The sequence below is a fragment of the Sceloporus undulatus genome, chromosome 1 (genome assembly GCF_019175285.1).
Source record: "Sceloporus undulatus isolate JIND9_A2432 ecotype Alabama chromosome 1, SceUnd_v1.1, whole genome shotgun sequence".
NCBI classification, from domain to species: Eukaryota; Metazoa; Chordata; class Lepidosauria; order Squamata; family Phrynosomatidae; genus Sceloporus; species Sceloporus undulatus.
Window position 1 is genome coordinate 67,887,210 of NC_056522.1, and position 20,567 is coordinate 67,907,776.

Consider the following 20,567-nt stretch of genomic DNA (forward strand, 5'->3'; position numbering starts at 1 on the left):
GTTTTAACTTGGTCAGGAGAAAGGCAGGCTGCTCCGTTGCTGTTCCCAAGGTGACTGGATACAAAGAGAGCAGCAACTGAGCAGCTGGTAAAGCAGCAACTGGGAAGCCTCTTGCCCATGTCGATCTTTGCCACCTAGCACAGGTGATAGGCTTCTCAATTGCTGCTCAGCCAGCTATTTGGTTGCTGCTCCCAAGGTGAGTGGGTGCAAAGGAAGCAATGACCAAAATTGGTTATTTTAAATTGGCAGTAGTAGAGTAGACCTAATATCAAGGAATAGGCATGGGGGGGCTGCTAGTTTAGGTGTCCAAGAGGATTGGGGATGGTAGCCTGAAAAGGGTTGGGGACTACTGGTATAGACTAATGAATATACTACTATGGCACAAACTACTGTGAGCTATAACTATCATAGGACTGTAGTAGACTCAAGCAGAGGGGGATAATAGACTCTTAGATAATTTATCTTCTTTTTATTGTCCTTCTTGAACTTCTTTAGTCAGCCATGAATTATAGTATCCTATCAGTTAGAAAGTGAATTCCCTTTTATTGGTTTTTTAAAACCAGTTTTTGGAATATGCAAAAAGATTCTAGTGGGCTCTGTAATATCTATGGATTGATTTACTTCTTTCATTTATTCCTCTTATCCTCCCAGGAGCTAGGGATCATACATGAGTGATATTGAATGTAATACTCATAATAAGCCTTTGAAACAGTTAGGCAGAAAGATTTGTTAATTCGTTTTTCAAATTTACACTCGTTCTTTTGATCATATAATCTCTAAAGCAGTTTACAAAAATTACAACAAAACAATGTGTGTGTTTTGTGTGTGTGTGTGTGTGTGTAAAAATCTTGGTAGTAGCAGCCAAGAAAGATGCTGGGGTGAAGTGTTTTGCAGCCAGCTTCCTGGTATTATTGTTACACATTGTGCCCAGAGGAAACAATCTCACCTCTCAAGACTTGCAGTGGGTTTGATAATGGCAGGATATGTATTATGTATCTCCTCACAGATTCTTGGCATACAGTGCTACTCCTCCGCCTTTCCTTTTTGGTTTATTTCTTTGGAATAGGTTTATATCTTTGTATTACCACATTCCAGTCATGAAACTCATTCTACCAGGTTTCAATGATACCTGTAAAATCGTGTGTTAAGAGTTCAAGTTCATCTTGTTTATTTCACATGCTCTGTGCATCAGTGTAGACACATCTAGGGCCATAGGCCATTCTTTGTCCAGCCTTGGGTTCTTCTACTGTTGAGCCAAATTCCCACTGCAACATTGTGATATGACTCCATAGACCATAGCCTGTGGGATCTGGGGTGTTGAAGTTGTTGAAGGAGCAGTGTTCTCTGGCTGAAAATTCCAAGTGCCCCTCCCTATAGTGTAAATCCCAGGAGTCCATAGAATGGAACCATGGCAATTAAAGTGGAATCATTGTGTGATGGTAATGTAGGTCCCCATGTCTTTTATCCATAATGCTGAAAGATAATATTCCATAAACCATTTTTTTAACAAAAAGCATTGGAACCCCCCCCCCCCTTAAAAAAACATATTTCCCCCAAATGTTTCTGTTTCTGAGCCATCGGATCTCTATTTATATAACTTTTTGCTTCCATTCTTTGAAGTAGGGGTAAATCCAACAAAATTTGAGCATAGTTGCAAACATGAAATGAAATTAAATAAGAGGAATTTCCTCATCAGGTCTATATCTTTTCATCTGTAGTCCTAATCATTTAAGGAGCTCCCATCCTTCATAAAAAAATTCTATTGAGTTTACAATGCCACCACATTTTAATGTCTCTTATAAAGACATAGGCTTATGCATGATTCTGTAGGAGTGTAGGTTGTGGTAATGGGCAAATACTTTTACTGATAACCCCAATTTTTCTTTATTATTATTTTCAAAACAAGTTTCTGACCTCTGTGACTGCAAATGTGTGAGGAACACCTACTAAAGCCACAGAAGTGCCACTGTTGTGCAGATATTTGAAGAGGCTAATGGTGGATTAGAATGATTTGCTATGCATCATGTCTCCAGTCTGTATGGCAAAGTTGTTACTAGTACTCTGTATTTATGCTGCTACTTCTTCTAAACCTGTATTAATTCTTTTCCTATATCAATATAGAGAAAAGCACAGCCTGGAAAAGTTACTTTTCTGTAGTACAAGTACTTTTCTGTATGCATTTCTGTGCTCTGGCTAAGAATCTAGAATGCCAGTTTTTTGCCAAATATCCCGACTCATTGATAACATGTCCTATGTTGTTTTTACAAATATTTTTTATGTCAGAGCTTTGGCCTGTAGGGAATATTTAACATTTTGCTACTAGTACTGTACTTGGAAGGCAGCCTGCCAGGGATACCAAGCTGTGGACCATATTCAGAGGCAGGAAATGGCAAACCTCTTCTGAATAAATCTTTCCAAGAAAGATTTAATAAGGTTGCAACTTAAAGGCACATTACAACAGTAGAAACTCATCAGCAGCCTGTCTGTAGTAATGGCTTCTCATTTGCCCCAAATAATCACAAATGTCTGTCTGAGAAGAGCGTGGATGCTTGATGCAGTGATCTGAAATGTTGATATTATCTTGTTAAGGAAAGGTCAAAGATGCATTGGATAAAGATAGAAGCAATGGAGGGTCCCCCCACCCCACTTTTGACATCTTTAAATAGTCTATTTCATACTGCCAGGTACCAAAGAACTGCCAGGTACCAAAGAACTAGAAAATAGACCATCCAAAATACCTTTCTCCATGCCATTTTCGTGATTAGATTTCTCCACCACCCAGAACTGTTATTTGGTCCCTAGGGTACAAATATAAGTATCATTCATATGTCTGTATACAGAAAATATTAATTTTGAGGGAGGAAGCATGATTAGGAATTGACACTGGAAAAAGGATTAGCAGTGGGCTGTCATCTGTGTAGTTCTAATTCAGTTTAGGGACACTAGTGGCAATTTTTAAATTGAAATTAACTTGTGTGATTAGGATGTGTTTGTTCACTGTCATTTTTCTAGGCATATTCCATTCAAATACAGTTCCCCTTTACCATTATGAGTATAAGATGGGAATTATTAGTCTCTATGGGTCTGAGGTAGCAGAACTGTTAACTACAGTCCAAAACACACTGCAGAAATAATCCAATTTTAAACCACTTTAACTGCCCTGGCTCAGTGCTAGAGAACCCTGGAAACTGTAGTTTTGTGAGACATTTGGACTTCTCTGTCAGAGAGTTCTGGTGCCACAATAAACTACACTTCCCAGGATTCCCTAGCACTAAGCCAGGGCAATTAAAGCTGTCTCAAACTGGATAATTTCTGCAGTGTGTTTTGGACCTACTTTGATAACATCATTATTTAGGCTTAGCACAGGCTGTTCGTTTAACTGGAACACTGGGCCCAAAGCAATGAGATAAAACAGATAGTGGGTAAAAGTAGGACACTGCATTCACAGACCAATAAACAAACAAACAAACAAACATGATGAGGGAGACCTGGTTTGAGACTAGTACATCTGAAGCTGATCAAAATATTTCACAGTACTTGGGAATGTTAAAAGCATCTATCTTATTTTGTCCTTTCTAATACTTTACTATTTATTTTTACTAGGTTCTTACTAATGGCATCATTGCAGTGAGTGAACCTTCAAGGGAAGATGAATACCTTGGTCAGTTTCCTCTCAATTTTGGAGGTATCGCTCCCTTTTATGCTGATTTGGATACTACAGGTGGACAAGGGAGGGTGTATTATAGGGAAGAGTCATCGCCTGATGTCCTCCAGCTTGCTGCCAACTATATTAAAAGGGGCTTTCCAGATACTACCTTTGAGCCAAATAGTGTTATCATTGTTACCTGGGATTCTGTGGCACCTTATGCTGGACCTGGAGAAGATACCACTTTGCAAGCAAAGGTGGGTAATGTAGCAACAGACAAATCAGATGGCATAATTTTTTTTTGCCTGCTCTGTTAAATGGCAAAACTATAACAAATTAAGTAACAGTGCATATTTATTTGGAACTAAGTACACTGATATCCATGGCTTTATCCCTTGAGATAGTTTAGGCCCCAGTTTCACAAGCCTCAGTCAGTGTGGACAGTGTTCAGAATTGTAGATGTTACACCATAAGTGTTCCAAGTTGTGAAAAATCGTCTAGTCTGAGACTGCAACCATACATGCAGTTCTATATAGTATTCTCAAAAGTAAATCCCATTAGGTCCAATAGTGAGAGATTCCTCCCAGGTAAGAATTGCTAACATGTAGTGTTTCTCAAGAAAAACAGATTGAAATGTAGTTGCAAAATACTGTAAACCATTCTTCAATATGCAAATTCAGAACAACTGGTGAGCAGAAGCCAGAGTATAAGCTGCTGATGTTCAGAACATTAGCCAAGTATTCATACTTACAAAACAATATTGAAACATAATTTATGAAAAGCAATGAATATAATATTTACACTGTTTGGTACATGCAAACAGAAGTGCTCCAAGTTCCACTGAACCTTCAGGGCATTACTCAGCAATCCTTGCATCATCCCAAAGGCCCCAATACCACCTTACACATTGTGACATCAAGTGCATTGACATCAGTGTGGTTCATATGTATCTGCACTTGAAAACTTTTCCAAATGCACCCCTAAATGGTATATCCCCCCCTTTACATCCTTTCTTCTTCATATAAATACTTACGGAAGATATTATAGAGATTACCGTATGTCATTTTTGCACTGGAAGGGACATGGAATCTAAAACTTGAAAATTGTATTATTCCGTCGCTGGGCAATAGGCAGCCCATATGCAACCTGGGCTTCTTGCACAGCTTTTCATAGATGGGAAAATTTCATGTTTGAAAAGCTGTTGGAGAAGCCCAGATTGCATAAGGGTTGCCTACTTCCTGGCGATGAAGCTTTTCAATAGGATCCGTTTTCAAGTTGTAGACTCCGTGTCCCAGTGCAGAAATGGTATGCAGTAATCTCCTATGACAAAGATTAATTAATTAGACTACTTCATTTCCAGAAAAGCAGTAATAAGATATTTACTTCCTGATATTTTTTATAAGTAAACGAATTTGAGATAGTTCTGAAAGTCTATAGTTAGAGATCTCAAACAAGAAAAAATATAAGAGAAAATGCTTTCCTGTTTAATGTTATAATTTTCAATATCTTTTTTATTGAAGGGTAGAATTCTTGTATTTGGAATTTACCAATCTGTTTTATGTGCAAACGATAATAAGCCATACATGACAGGTTTGTTTTAAAAGAATTGTTCAACTTCTAGTACTGCTGAAGCCATGCTGTTTTGTAAAAGAGAGATCCAAAAATTCCACACTAGTTCCCCATACGTGGGGAAAGGTGCTTCAGTCTTGTATTTCTTGACAGCATATTGCCCTGTGCTAAAGAGTAAATTGCTTTTTAAACAAGGAAAATTTTTCAAAAGCAATATATGATTTGATATGGGCTATGCTATTCAGAAGGAGGAGTTTACAAAAAATTCTTTTGCATCTACTGAGACATCCTTGCGTGTACCTAATAATAATACTACTAATAATAAAATTTATTTATATCCTGCCTCTCTACAAAATGCAGTCGAAGCAGCTTACAAGATTAAAAATATACAGTCCAAACCCTCAAACCCCCCCCCTTAAAATACAATTAAACAATGTAGAATTTAAAACATACTTAAAAACAATACAATAACTGTGGTGAAGTCAAAGGTCAGCAATTAGATTTTCCTTTTGATAGCTGGAGAACTATTCAGGAAAGGCCTGCCGGAAGAGATCCATCTTTATAGCTCTTTTAAAGCTATTTAGAGTGGTAATGTGATGGATTTCATCTGGCAGGCCACTCCACAATCTGGGAGCTACAGCTGGAAAGATCCTCTGGGACAGATTTTTCCCTGAGGATCTAAGTGTGTGGGGAAGATTATATGGGAGGAGGCAGTCCCGAAGATAGGTTGGACCCAAGCCATTTAGGGCTTTAAAGGTGATAACCAACACTTTGTACTGGGAAACTGATGGGCAGCCAGTGGAGCAGGGACGTAGCCAAGGGGGGAGGGTTCTTGGGGTCCGGACCCCCCCTTCCATTAGAAAAATGAATGGTGTGTGCTGCTGCACTGCCGCACTCAAACCCCATTATAATGGTGGCACTTAGTCTGGACCCCCCCCCCCCTTCCTAAAATCCTAGCTATGTCCCTGAGTGGAGTGATCTTAAGATCGGTGTTATATAGTCTCTTCTGGATGTACCAGAGACCAATCTGGCTGCCATGTTCTGAACTAACTGGAGTTTCCAGACCAAGCACGAGGGTAACCCCATGTAGAGTGCATTGGAGAAATCAAGGCATGAGGTTACCAGTGCATGTACTACAGTCTCAAGGTCCCTGACTTCCAGGAAAGGGCGCAGCTGACGTGTCAGCTGAAGCTGATAACAGGTGCTCCTGATTGTCGCATTCACCTGATTTGTCATGTGAAGCAACGAATCTAGGAGCACCCCCAGACTGTGAACACAGTCCTTTGAAGAGAGTGTGACCCCTTCTAAGTCTGGAGGTTGTATCTTGAAGTAGAACTTTGGATTGCAGTCTTGGGCATTATTTTTCATTTTATGAAAGTTCTGCAATATGTACTGTTCAAAACACTGCTTGTTTCTGTAAGATGAATTTGAGGAGGATGTTTCTAAAATTGATTCTTGATTCAGTATTCCATAAAAAATTATGGTATATGTACTGAGCTTTATAAGATGGACAAAGTATAATAATTTTCTCTAGTAATTCTTCTTTAAAAAATACATTGATTTAAATCTTCCCTACAGAGAAACACATTCCAGGCTGTTTTAGCCTCTTCCGACTCCAGTTCCTATGCAATTTTTCTTTATCCAGAAGATGGCTTGCAGTTCTTTGGTACACGTTCTAAAAATGATAAGGAAATTGTTCCAGCTACCGTTGGCTTTAGTCAACCCTCTACAAATTACTTTTTATGGGTAAAAGTTGGATCATACAATATAATTGCTGACAATGAAGAACTTCTTGGTAATCTGCACAGGTATGTTTTAAAAAATATATATTTTAATGTTATTCAGTATTAATTAATTTTGTGCAATCAATGTGCATTGAGCTTTACAAACAAAACAACAACAAAAACCAGCAATGCTGCCAAAGATGTACAATCTAAGACATACATATGTGCACCCAGAGGGAAAGGACAAAGTAATGTAAATGTAAAACTATAAAATTGTAAAACAGATTATCCACATGTAATATACAAAGCAATACATAATAAGTGAAACAGATACATATTATCAAAATATGCAAGACACATGAAGGGAATCTAACAGAAGGGCGTGATCAACTGTATCAAAGGCTGCAGAAAGATCAAGAAGAATGAGAAATGAATACAGGCCTTTTTACTTGCCCAAATGAGATCATCTGTGAGCTTTGTAAGAGCTGGCTCCATAGAGTGCAAAGGGCAAAATCCAGATTGAAAAAGATCCATTATAGAAATACGAAAAAGAAAGCTGAAGCAATCGTGAAATAGAGTGATAATCAGAAAGAGAAGATGGGTCAAGTGGAGGTTTCTTGAGAATTGGAGAAACAGTAGCATGTTTTAACTCTGAAAGAAAATAACTTCTGGAGAAGGGCAGGTTAATAATATGGAGAAGAGAAGGTTGTTTTGTGAGGCAGCAGCACTCTTTGACAGAGAAGGCTAAAAAAAGATATTTTAAAACTACAGATTCCAGGATTCCATAGAATGGAACTAGTGATGTCAAACTGCATTATTTTCACAATGTATATGCTCCTGCAGTATAAAACTGGATAGCGTGGATTAACAGCAAAGAGATATGGAAGGGATAACCGTATCATGTGAAAATTTGTTCATGACAATGTGAACAGATGAATTGTTTGTACACTGAAGACCATATACGTATAAGCTGCTGAAAATTGGTACCCTCTGGGGACTTCCAATTTGCCTTAAGTTGTGCACATATGTCTGTTTTTGAGTCAGTGTATCTGTAGAGTTCAGTAATTAGTGATGAAGGAGTTGTTTAACTTTTCAAAATATACAATCTAGTGATTGGCTTTCTTGTTTTGCTTCATCATTACATATTTTTTGCCTTCTAGGAGCAGCAATTTGGGAAAACAAGGAGTCTGGGCATTTGAAATTGGCAGCTCAGATAATATCGTGTCAGCTAAAGTCACCCAGAGTTCTGTCAGTGTTGATTATGGTGACTATGACCAGTTCCAGGAAGTAACTACAGAACCTTCCATATCACATAAGGATTCCATTGTGATAAGCCAGCCAGAAGAATCCTATGAGATTTCCAGAAGAGGAGATAGTGTACAGGCTACTTACAACATACCTCAGCCAGCAGCAGAAGATGGTTTTCAGTCTCCATATCAAACTTTAACAGAACAGCCTCCAGCTGAGCCTCCACTCCCTACTGGGAAAAATCCACCTCTCCAGTTTCCAGCCCAGCAGTTTCCTCGACAACATGCTCAGATTATCGATGTAGAAGAAGTTGATGAAACTGGAATTGGTAAGAACTGGGATTACAAGGAGCATTTCATCAACAACAGAATGATTTATGCCATTTTTCATCTAAATCTAATTACCATAAGGAGTAACAGACATGGGTGTGCCAGTTCCTAATCCCCAAGAAATGTTAAGCTGTGAGCAGCCTGCTTCTCTCAGACCTTAACATGCCATATAGAGGTGAAAGTAGACACACATCTTCCAAAGCAAAATATTTAATATTATTTTTAAAAAGTAGTTGGTGGCAATTATTACATTCATAAAGTTAACATGCTGCTTGTTATTGTATTATTATTATTATTATTATTATTATTATTATTATTATTATTAAATGTCTTGACTTCCTATTCTCACCCTCACACCCTACCAGATGTTACGAACTGATATTTTAGAAGTATAGTCGGCCCTAGGAACTCATGGGGGATCCATTCTGGACCCCTCCCCAAATATTTCCAAATATTGTGCATATTCAAGCCCAATAAGCTTGAATGGGGTGTGTGCATGTATGCAGGGGGCGCACCATGGGTGCACACCCCATTGCCGTTAATGGCAGTTGCCCCTCTGTGCATTTCCAAGTCCACAGATCTCAAGTCCACAGACTTGGAGGGGTGACTGTAATGTGTAAATGTAGCTTGTTACTTATTACATTTTTTAAAAAAGTATTAAGTTTTTATTTTATTTTATTTTATTTTATTTTATATTCCATCTGTGATGCTGGCCTTCCCAAGGCTGGCCTTGCAGTTCTTAGCTTTGGATGCCTGGCACTCTCAATTTGGCTTGTGGTTCCCTTTAAAATCTTTCCTTGGATTTGGGTTCTGGTCTTTCTGTTGAGCTCAATGTGGACACATTTGTGAGTTAGTTTTGTATTCTTTATGGTAAGCATAATAGTAATAATAATAATAGTAATAATAATAATAATAGTAGTAATAATAATAATAATAATAATAATAATAATAATAATAGGATTTATTTATATGCCGCCCAACACTAGGAATCTGGGCAGCTTACAACAGAGGGGATAATAGACGGTTTCCTGCCCTCAGGCTTACAATCTAAAAAGACACAACACAAAAGGAGAAGGAAATGGTGAGGAGGGAGGGGATCAGGTCCAGCAGTTATTCTCTCTCTCTGAGGTCTGGACCAAGGCAGATGGACCCGAGGAAGGGCTCTTCTTCTTCAGGCTAGCCCTGGTGGAGCTGGGCCAGCCTATTCTCTCCCTCATAGACCGAAGGATGACAGTTAAGGAAGGAGGAGCCTCTTTCTTCAGGCTAGCCCTGATGGAGCTGGGCCAGCCTATTCTCTCCTTCTCAGGTCGAAAGATGACAGTTAAGGAGGGAGGAGCATGATCACACCTTGATTCTGGGTGAAGGAAGTCAGTTTGAGTCAGGGCTAACAAATCAGCAACTTAACAAGAAACTTAAATTTATTAATTATATCCTATAGTTGATGCGTTGACAACTTCCAGTTCTTAGTTTCAAACATAGAATAATATTCAAACTGAGTTATGTGAGATCTTTTCCATCAAACAATACAGACACATTTGCTCCTCTCTGACTTCCAACTGACTTTACCGACTCTCAACTGTGTCTTATTTTAAAAAAACCTGTCACTCACAGAGGCCCATCCACCCCATCAAATGTGGATGGGTAGTTGTTGCAATCCACTTATAGAGACACTGTGTAGACACTGGCCATCCCTACTTCGTAGGTGAGTGAAAGATCCTAAGAACATCCAGGTATAATAGAATACTGGAAGAGAAAATGTCCTGTTTGAGATGGAAAGGAGACAGGACAAGAAGGAAATATCTGGCCTAACAAAGGTGAGGTTGATCCCTCACAAAGCATATAGTTTCACCACTCTGCTGGCAGTGGTAATTACCAACAGAAAGGCTATCCGCTAGGTGTGTAATCTGAAGGCAGCTATTGCCTTTGAGGGTTTCTTGGACCATCAAAAGAAATGCAGCCAGTCCAGGAGGGTGTAAAACCCTGTAACCTTTGAAAAATTGCCTGACTCATGGATCTGATAAACAAGAAGGCTCACAATCTCATGTTCAGATTGGCTACCCTCTGTTGTTCCAAGCACTGCTTCACCCCCACTCATCCAAGAGCCACTCAGTATCATATTTGGAAATTGTTTCCTCTTTGATTTTCCTGTTACACTTTCACACAACCTTTCTCCTTTGCTAAAACAACATTATCCCCAAAAGTAAGATATAATGGGTAAAAGTGTTACTTACAGCTTCTTGCATTCAGACTGTGAGAGCTCAGCTTCCAAAAAAGTCCAATCAAGACTGACAGCCACAGGACTTGCTGACTGACAGATGAAAAACATGTGGGAGCGAGTGATAGAAATGAGTTTCCTGGATCTGACATGGCTGACTGAAACACTGAACAGGAGTACTCTATACAGCAACATTTCATTGCAAGTCTTACTTGTATATTTTTCTAATCTTTATGTAGTTTGGCCACAAAAGCAAATTAATCTTGGCTGCAGGAGGGGAAAACATTTTCCATCAAAGAGTGGAAATTAGAAGGACCCTTCACTACTGACTGCAGCAAGCTGGATTTTTGTTCTGTTTCATCATGAGCAAAGAGTGGGTGTTAAGAGAACTGAAAACAGCACTACTGATTTTGGAGACTTTGCTCCTACAATTGGAGTGGTGTTCTGTCTTCCAGTGTTTCTGTAATTCCTTGTCCTGCAAGCTAGCTGTTTCACAGCCGCCGGGCAAAAGGAATGGGGCAAAATGTACCACAAATGGTATTCTGGTTGTAATAGAGACAAAACTTCTGAGTTCTTATTGAATCGCACTATGCTGTGAATATTTCTTCTTTTTTCTTCTCTGTAGTGTTTCGTTACAGTACGGATCTCCAGCAGAGCTGTGCAAACAACCGTCATCAGTGTTCAGTTCATGCTGTTTGCAAAGACTATCCAAATGGTTTCTGTTGCAGTTGTATTTCTGGTTACAAAGGAAATGGTCGGCAGTGTGTAGCAGAAGGTATTTTCAAAAATGGTTTCAAACTAAAAATTCTCAAACAACACAGTTAAGAAAGACCTTTTCCTTTGCTGGAATGCAATTGTTGCTGTGCTGTGGCAGCACAGGGATCTTGAAAGCCCAATATAAGATCTCTAATAAAATACAGTCCAAGTGCATCAGTGAACATTCTATAACAGTTAAGAAAAATGTTGTCACATACAACCCTTTAAAAATTAATAGTTAGATATGGAGTTTTTAGTTAAGCACACTGAAAAAATTATGAAATGTTGTGTGCATGTTGCTCTTAAATCTTATATGAAAGAAATCAAGAAGTTAATGGGTTAACCAAAGATCTGGCACAGTAGAACAACTAGAACAGTAAGAGGATCAAATTTCAACCCTGGTGTGGGTTATTTCTGCAGTGTGTTTTGTAGTTAATTTATCAGTCCAAACTGGTATGAAGTGTTGCTGGATTATTGAAATCAATATTAAGCTTATGATACATATCACATGGTCTTGTGTATTAAGTCTAAGAACTTAGCAGAGCTTAGAATAAATTAATTAAAATAAAATCCTTGCCTGTAATCTATTTCATTTTCTTAAAAAAAACTTTATTTTAAAAAAAATAACAACAACAGTCAGTGTTTGAATAATGATAAACATTTTACATTATTTTTAAAGGTTATTTTTGCAAGGTTCTTGGCTATTTTTAGTAATGCTAAAGACAAGATATTACAGTGCTATAACTTGGCTGCTTTGCGTTTGTTGTACAAGGTTCTCCTCAGCGAGTCAATGGGAAAGTGAAAGGACGAATCTTTGTAGGAAACAACCCAGTACCAATTGTTTTTGAGAACACTGACCTCCATTCATATGTTGTGATGAACCATGGGCGTGCATATACTGCCATCAGCACAATTCCAGAAGCTTTGGGTGTCTCCTTGCTTCCTCTTGCCCCCATTGGAGGTGTCATTGGATGGATGTTTGCTGTGGAGCAGCAAGGATATAAAAACGGATTCAGTATTACTGGTAAATTTTATGCTTGTTCCTAAAAAGTCATTTCATATTTTAGAACCTCAATGTAGAGAAATTGTTCCTAGTTAAACAAAGCCAGCTGTCTTTGTTCCAAAAGAAAGGCCTCAGAAATATAACATAAAACTTTCATTTCATCATGGTCATTAAGGGAAATGTGGCACAGAACATTTTTCAGGGCACAGCCACCAGATCATTTTAATATCTAGCTATGTGAATGGTACGAAACCATTTTTGTTTTCTGCATTTTTGGCAACAGAAAAAGGCTAAAAGAAGTAAATACAAAGCAAATGGGCAGAAAACTTTTTCCAGCAAAAAGAAGCTTGAGGCTTTAATTGACTCTCATTTTTTTGCATTTTTCCTTTTTAAAACAACTACTACCCATGCCTCAGATGTGTGTTTGTTTGTAAGGTTAAAAGGGGAAAAGCTCAGCAATTTCTTTTTGCATTAACAATATTCCAAATCTTCCTGGTTTCCATGCCAATTGCAAAAAATTGCCATTTTTCAGATGGGATGACTGTGCTGAAGTTGTTTTGCCCACTTTTAAGTAGAATACCATACATGCTACTGCTATCTTACACTGGCTACTTTTGCACAAATTGGTCAGTTACGTAAAAACATCAGTGTTGTCATAGTTCCTGCTCCATAGTGGGCCACAGTTGTTTCCCATTTAAACAGAATTTAACTATCTGTTGCTGTTTGAAAAACTGGCTCCCATTAGAGCTATTATGCTATAGCTTTTGTCTTCCCAAAGACAAAAGTAAGTGAAATGGATGAGAGGATGATCAGTTTTACCTCATTTTTCAGATATGGCTGTATTGTTTTTTGTGGGTTTTTCAGGCTATGTGGCCATGTTCTAGCAGAGTTTCTTCCTGACGTTTCGCCAGCATCTGTGGCTGGCATCTTCAGAGAATGTTTGCCTGGAAAGGACTTGGCTATATATATTGTGTGACCTGGAAAACCAGGAGTGATTTGCATGTATATTGTTTGTCGCTAATGGCAGGCCTCAGGGTGTGAGGGTCTGCACAAGAGGATTAATGTCTGCTTGATAGTGCTCATTGTCTGCTGGGAGAGTTCTCATTTGCACTTGTTGAGTCTTTATCTTGCTATCTTTCAACAAAGACATTAATTCTCTTGTGCAGACCCTCACACCCTGAGGCCTGCCATTAGCAACAAACAATATACATGCAAATCACTCCTGCCTTTCCAGGTCACACAATATATATATAGCCAAGTCCTTTCCAGGCAAACATTCTCTGAAGATGCCAGCCACAGATGCTGGCGAAACATCAGGAAGAAACTCTGCTGGAACATGGCCACATAGCCCAAAAAACCCACAAAAATTATGGATGCCAGCCATGAAAGCCTTCGACTTCATATGGCTATATTGATCAGTCACCCCCCCCCCTTCAAAATTATGATGCACACACCAGATTTAAAGCAGAGTGAAACATATTACATATTTAGCTATTTAATTGGAACTTAAGCTTTTTCTCATCTCTTAGAATCATAGAGTTGGAAGAGACTGCAAGGGCCATCCCGTCCAACCCCCTGCCATGCAGGAAATCTAAATCAAAGCATCCCCGACAGATGTCCATCCAGCCTCTGTTTAAGGAACTACAAGGAAGGAGACTCCACTACACTCCGAGGGAGTTTGTTTGGAGTGTAGTCTTCTCCAGTCTCATGTCATCATTACAGCTAGTTTCACCCCCCCAGAAACTTCATAAAATACAGAATGCATTTTTAGAACAGGCTATGGTGGACACATATCTAGAAATGGAGAAAGATGGGTACTACTACTATTTTTTTAAACATATAAACAATAACTGCTTTCATTCATCTTCCAGGTGGTGAATTTACTAGACAAGCTGAAGTTACATTTCTTAACAACAATGAAAAGCTGACCATTAAACAGAAATTCAGTGGAATTGATGAACATGGACATCTTACCATTGACACACAACTTGAAGGCAATGTGCCAGAGATCCCATTTGGTTCTTCTGTACATATAGAGCCTTACACTGAGCTCTATCATTCTTCTAGTTCAGGTGAGTTAAAACCCTTGCAAAACTTTTCTCCTTCCATATTTTTAAAACATGTTTTCTAAAACTGTGATAAGCTTTCAAGACATTGCAAGATGAGTCTTCTGTGTTGTCTTGGATTTGACAAAAATAGTACAGTTATGTCCTTATCTGGAGAAGATTTAGTGTAATATCTTAAGAGTGTCTGCTTTTGATTAGACATTTATCATATGAAGTGGCTCATGGCTATGATTTATGACTGAACTGTTTTATAACTGCCCATCAAGCACATGTCAACTTTGCAGATTAAATCCAGCATTGCTTGTAATGACTTCTGCCCAAACAACCAAACTTTTCTTCCTCATCTTTCTTTCCTCCTGAAACCCCTGTGCCCTCTGATGTCTGTTCCAAAAGGGCCCCCATTTTATAGTGTGCATGAATTAAAAAAAAGTAGTGGAAGAAATAAAGATCTACAAAATGAAGATTCCAATTGAAACAATGGCCTTTAATCCACCTCAGCATTTGCACAGTCAAATATAATTTCTGATCACTCATGCTCTTAGCCACTTAGCCAACCCTTGCCTTGTATAAAGCAATGGACTAGATCCAGTACAGTGTTTGGTGAGCAAAGGGATCTTGTAGTATCTTTGAGACAAAGGGGCAGTTCAGACTGGCACTTTATGTTGGTTTGTATGTGAATTAGGGCTGAGCGTCCAGACACTCCTAGTCCTAGTTTCGCTGCCCGGCCACCATCATGGCGCACGCCCATCCAAACAGCGCACCCCATGATGATGCATGTGGGCAGAGCACCCAAATGGAACTGGACAGAAGGGATGTCATGACGCTGCACAGCGGCATTCATGGTGGCCCTTCCAGGAAGCTGCCCAGAGCAGCTTCTTTTGGGGTGTGGATTGGTGCGGTAGCATGTGGCTTCTGCAGCACCAATCCGGGGCAGGAAGGGGTGGCTTCCATCCCTCTGTCTGTACTCCACCTAACTGAAAGAAAGAAGTTGGTAGTATGAGCTTTTGCAGACTTGAGTCTACATCCTCGGATGCATGGAGTCCTGAGACAATCTCTTTGTTATCCTGTACTTCTTGAAAGCTGTACCAGAAGAGTGAAGGACCTTCCAGAGCAACATGAGAAGTGTCATGATATAGGAGCAAGTGAAACTGACAAAGATTTCCTCCCTCTGAACTTCCTGCAGTGGTGCCTCTCTGCTGGATCCCAGTGTTTTCTGTGAATGTAAAGAGCCTTTCTATTCACAGAATGATCAATCCAGATCCGACTCAATAATTGTAACTTAGGGGCTGTACAGACGGGCGGTGGGATGCTGCTCCTGTTTGCCCCAGATTCAGGCTGCAGTAACCACATGTCACAGCCTCTGGAGGGAGTAAAAAGAAGCCTCAAAAGGGGGCTTTTTTGCATCCTGGCATGTGTCATCATGGCGCATGCTGTGTGGACTGGAACATGCCAAAATGGCTCCCGGGTGACACGGTAAAGGCTTTGAGCATGCGGACGCTCAACCCTCACTGCATGTACAGGTTGGCACAAAGTGCCAGTCTGTACAGCCCCTTAGAGTTGTTTGTTTGTAATATTTAATAGTCTGATTTATATATCACTTCAAAGGATTTAATATGAATATATTAATAACCTTTAATTTTCTTCTTGTTAATATAAGATCTTTTCTTTTTTTTCAGTTATCACATCATCATCTACCAGAGAGTATACTGTGACTGAACCAGAAAGAGATGGGGTGTCTCCTACTTATACTGTTCCCTATCAGTGGCGACAGACAATCTCATTTGATGAGTGCATTCATGATGACTCTCATCACCCTGTTTCAGCCACCCAGCAACTATCAGTGGATAGCGTTTTTGTCTTGTATAACAGAGATGAACAAATTTTGCGATATGCAATGAGCAATTCAATTGGCCCAATTGGTATGTTCAGTGGAAATTACTTTGGTTTGTTGACCTCTTACTATTCTAGGGTTTGTTAGGACCCTGTTTTGTTTACCTTTTGAGTCCTCCCCCCCAAAAGCTTTGTTGTATCAGACCAAAGGGCCATGTAGTCTTGTTTTCTAAAGAAGCTAGTCGGATACCTTTGGGAAGGCCACAAGCAGAGGTTGGAGCTGGTTGTTTCTCACTAGCAACTACCTCTGAACAGGGAGCTTCTATTGATAGATCTACCCTCTATGAATTTCATTAATTGTCTTTTAAAATAATCTAACTAGTGATTGCATGCCATTGCAAGCCAGTGTACTGCAGAAATTCTGGCTTATCCGTTACAAACCGCATGCTTGTGCATGCTACCTGATCACTTCCTGCTTACAGTAGAAGCAACTAAAATTATATGAGGCTTTGCTGTGTGGTTTGCTTAGTGTGGTGTCCAAATGTGGTTGCCTTCCTCCTTCTGGTTTCTCCTCTATTGTTTGTTTCTTTTCTAAAAAGCCAGAAAATGAACCTCTGACTTGTTGGGAAAATAATAATTTGAAAGGAGAAACTCTGGAGACCAAGATTCAAATCCCTACTCAACTTTAGAAACCCATTGGGTGACCTTGGCCAAATCACACTCTCAGCCTTAGATGAAGGCAAAAGCAAACCACCTCTGAACAAATTCTGGCATTAAAATTCTGTGATAGGGTTGCCATAAGTCAGAAACAACTTAAAGGCACACAACAATACAATAGTGAAGACTTGTAGTATCATGCCGATGCACATCTGCTCAGAATTAAGTTTCACTGAATTCAGTGGAACTTAGTTCAAATGTGTATAGGACTGCAACAATAAACTATATCTTAATAACCTAATGTTATTACCACTCTGAAATTCAAAAATAAAGACTTGACTAATTTTATAACTTTTAAGTCAAGAAACTTAACAAAGTAATTACATAAAGTACATAAAAATGACATTATATTAAAATTAAAAGGCTACTAATATTGTTAGTCTTTAAAAGCCTGCTTTCTAACCTAGACTGAATTATGACTAAAAGCATAATCCATCAGCTATGTATGGCAAATTTAAAACATGGATTTGAAATTATATGTACTTGATACTGTCTTCTTTTTTTTAAAAAAAGATGTTCACAGATGACTGTTGTAAACCCTTTAGAGATACCTCTTGATTAGAGTTACATCATTTAGATCAGAGGTGAGAAATTGTGAAAGATGAGGAGGGCACATTAGCCCCTTAGAAGACTTTGGGAGGTTGCATCTCTCCATTACACCTCTCCTGCAAAAAAGAAAGAAAGAAAGAAAGAAAGAATAATAATAATAATAATAATAATAATAATAATAATAATATTGGTTTTTGCATCCAAACATCCTGGAACATTTTCACTATATTTTGGGGCCTGCCTTGGCCATTTTAGATCAGTTTAGGGTCTGGGCCAATTTAAGCCTTTTTAATAACAGAATGGGAGCAGCAGTCATTTCCTGTTTACCTGTTTACAAAGAAGCCCTCTCCTGGGTGTAAATTGACCTAGGGAGGCTGCAAAATGTGGTGCAAACACACTCCTAGCCTGTAGAGGACATTTTGTTGCAAAAAAATGTTATTTTTTTATCCTTGGGAAACCCTAGGATGGGTTTAGGGACAATTGGGGGCATTCTGGAACAAAACAATTTTTTTTACCCCTGAGGAACATAAAAATGGCCCTAGGGCTATATGTGGCCCAGCGGTCACACAATGGCCACCCTTCTGCACAAAACTTATTGTAACAAAAATAGTTTGCAGAAGACTGCAAAACATGCAATGTTGCATATTCATAGCAGGGTATGATCAGACATATGGTAAACTTTGTATGTTGTTGTTACTACACACTTACCAGTTAAAAAAACATGGCTTTGGATTTGTACTCAGCATAAATTACCATGGTTTGTAAACTAAATGTGATAGCCATGAACAGTGGAAACATTTTTGCTTGAACTAGCAATATATATTCTTAGAATTTCAGAAAGAACTCTCCTACTTCATACGCTGCTATCATCAGTAATATTAATAATGCAAGTAGTATCAGTGAGAGCATTATGTATATTGTTCTGTTTGTTCTGTGGCTTCCTGGCAGATGGATCAGGTGAAATAAGCCACAATCCTTGCTACACGGGTACCCATGGCTGTGACACGAATGCAGTGTGTCGTCCTGGAACAGGCAATCAGTTCACCTGTGACTGTTCTGTGGGATTCCGAGGAGATGGGCGTACATGTTACGGTATGAAAACATCTTTGTAGAAACACTTCTGAGTTTCATAGAGAATTAGCTTGAAATCCTCATATCCAACTGTATTTTCTTTTAGCTTGAGTGTTCTGCTGTTTGATATTTCCTTTGTTGTGATTTTCCTAGAATACATCATTTCCAAAGCTGCAGGGTCTCTGTACTTGTCAGACAGAATCACACATGCATGAGGGCAGCTGCACTGTGTCTCTGTATAAACAGCAACATGATGGGATTGTTCTAAAACTGTTCTTTCTTATACTACCCCCTCCACCTTGAATCCTACAGAAATTAGGGACAAATTAGACAGAGTATTAATAAGATAATATGGTTGTTACCTGTTTGTTTTTTCTTTACTAGAAAATTAGATGGCTGAGAACTCAGTGTTTTAACCCTTGCCCCACTTTGTGGTCCCAGACTGGGTTTGTGGCTACTCAAGCTACTGTTTGTCCTGCATCCATGAGACCCCAGTCCAGATCAAGATCGCAACAAGGACAAAGAAACACAGAAAGGCCAACTGACATGTTCAGTGTTAATCTACTTTGGTCCTTATTTTCTCAGGCTGAACAAGATATGATGTCTGTACCCAGTATACACATAGAGTTTTCAACCCATTGTTATTTTGAGAATTTATCTATTTATTTATCTGAAGTAGTTCTTTATTGCCTACCACAAGGGCTCCCTGTGGAATGAACAAATAATGATCAATTAAAACAATACACAGATGAAAACATTTTAAAAACAAATTAAAATATTATTTAAAAACTCTTAAAAACAGTCTCAAAACAATCCTAGAATCCAGTTTTGAAATAGTTAAAATAAAAGTTTCAGTCATTGAATACCACATGGAACAGCACTGTTTTGTCTGCCTGCAGGAATTTTAAAAGAGATGAGACTAGGCTAACTTCCTTGGTTAGGGAGTTCCACAGATAAGGTGCTGCTGCAGAGAAAGCCCTATTATACTGTATGTATCCACTAACCTAACTTCACGTGGTGCTTGGACATGCATCAGGACCTACTCTAAATATCTCACATTTCTGACAGGCTCTGGATGAATTGCAGTAAAAATGGCCTGGTTATTCTGTCTTCTGTAGCCATTTATGTATTGAGAACTGGCCATTCATAAGGGAATTATATCTTGGGAATAATAGTGAAAGAATAAAACAACTCCACCCTTTCTGTCACTCCTCCACTCAAAGTTGTAGCATACTTGAGACTATTTTGAGTTGAAAATAAAAAATCCATAATGAGAAGTGTTACCTGAGGCTGTATCACCATGTTTTAGGCCCTGGTGTTGTTATGTTGCTAAATTTACTGTTTTGGGCCGAATATAAATGAACCAATATATTAAAGGAGCAAAGTCATGTATTGCAATCTTTATCATCTGTGCCTTGATGTACTATTTGGCAGTTGCTTTTAATCTTTGTTGAAACTGGTTTGAGATACATAGGCATCTCTTCAGTTGAAGCTGTGCTACAATCATGCTCTGTATTTCAAGAACTGTATTAATGACAGTTGTGTAATAACATACCTGTCTGTGTAGATATTGATGAATGCTTAGAGCAACCAACAGTGTGTGGCAGCAATGCAATCTGTAATAACCAGCCAGGAACCTTCCGATGTGAGTGCATAGAAGGATATCAGTTTTCAGCGGATGGACGGACATGTGTGGGTGAGTTTATTTTCCAAAACCTCTCTTTGTTGTTTTTTAGGAAAATGAGGACTATACAAGAAAGTACAAAAGTATTTTTAAACATTCCTCTCAATTTGTTGATTCACTGTTTTATTAAATCTTGTGTTGAAAGAAAACTAAATATACC

The 20,567-nt window shown here is 38.8% G+C and overlaps 1 protein-coding gene across 1 annotated transcript in view; it reads left to right on the plus strand.

Annotated features, from left to right (window-relative positions):
• The window catches only part of NID1 (nidogen 1), a 71,004-nt gene that overhangs the window by 8,479 nt on the left and 41,958 nt on the right, over positions 1–20,567 (plus strand). The window contains exons 2-10 of the mRNA XM_042477691.1: positions 3,604–3,903; positions 6,794–7,023; positions 8,100–8,515; positions 11,357–11,506; positions 12,260–12,511; positions 14,362–14,562; positions 16,233–16,475; positions 18,601–18,744; positions 20,291–20,419. Coding sequence (XP_042333625.1) covers positions 3,604–3,903; positions 6,794–7,023; positions 8,100–8,515; positions 11,357–11,506; positions 12,260–12,511; positions 14,362–14,562; positions 16,233–16,475; positions 18,601–18,744; positions 20,291–20,419 — 2,065 coding nt within the window. The remainder of the gene's footprint in view (positions 1–3,603; positions 3,904–6,793; positions 7,024–8,099; positions 8,516–11,356; positions 11,507–12,259; positions 12,512–14,361; positions 14,563–16,232; positions 16,476–18,600; positions 18,745–20,290; positions 20,420–20,567) is intronic.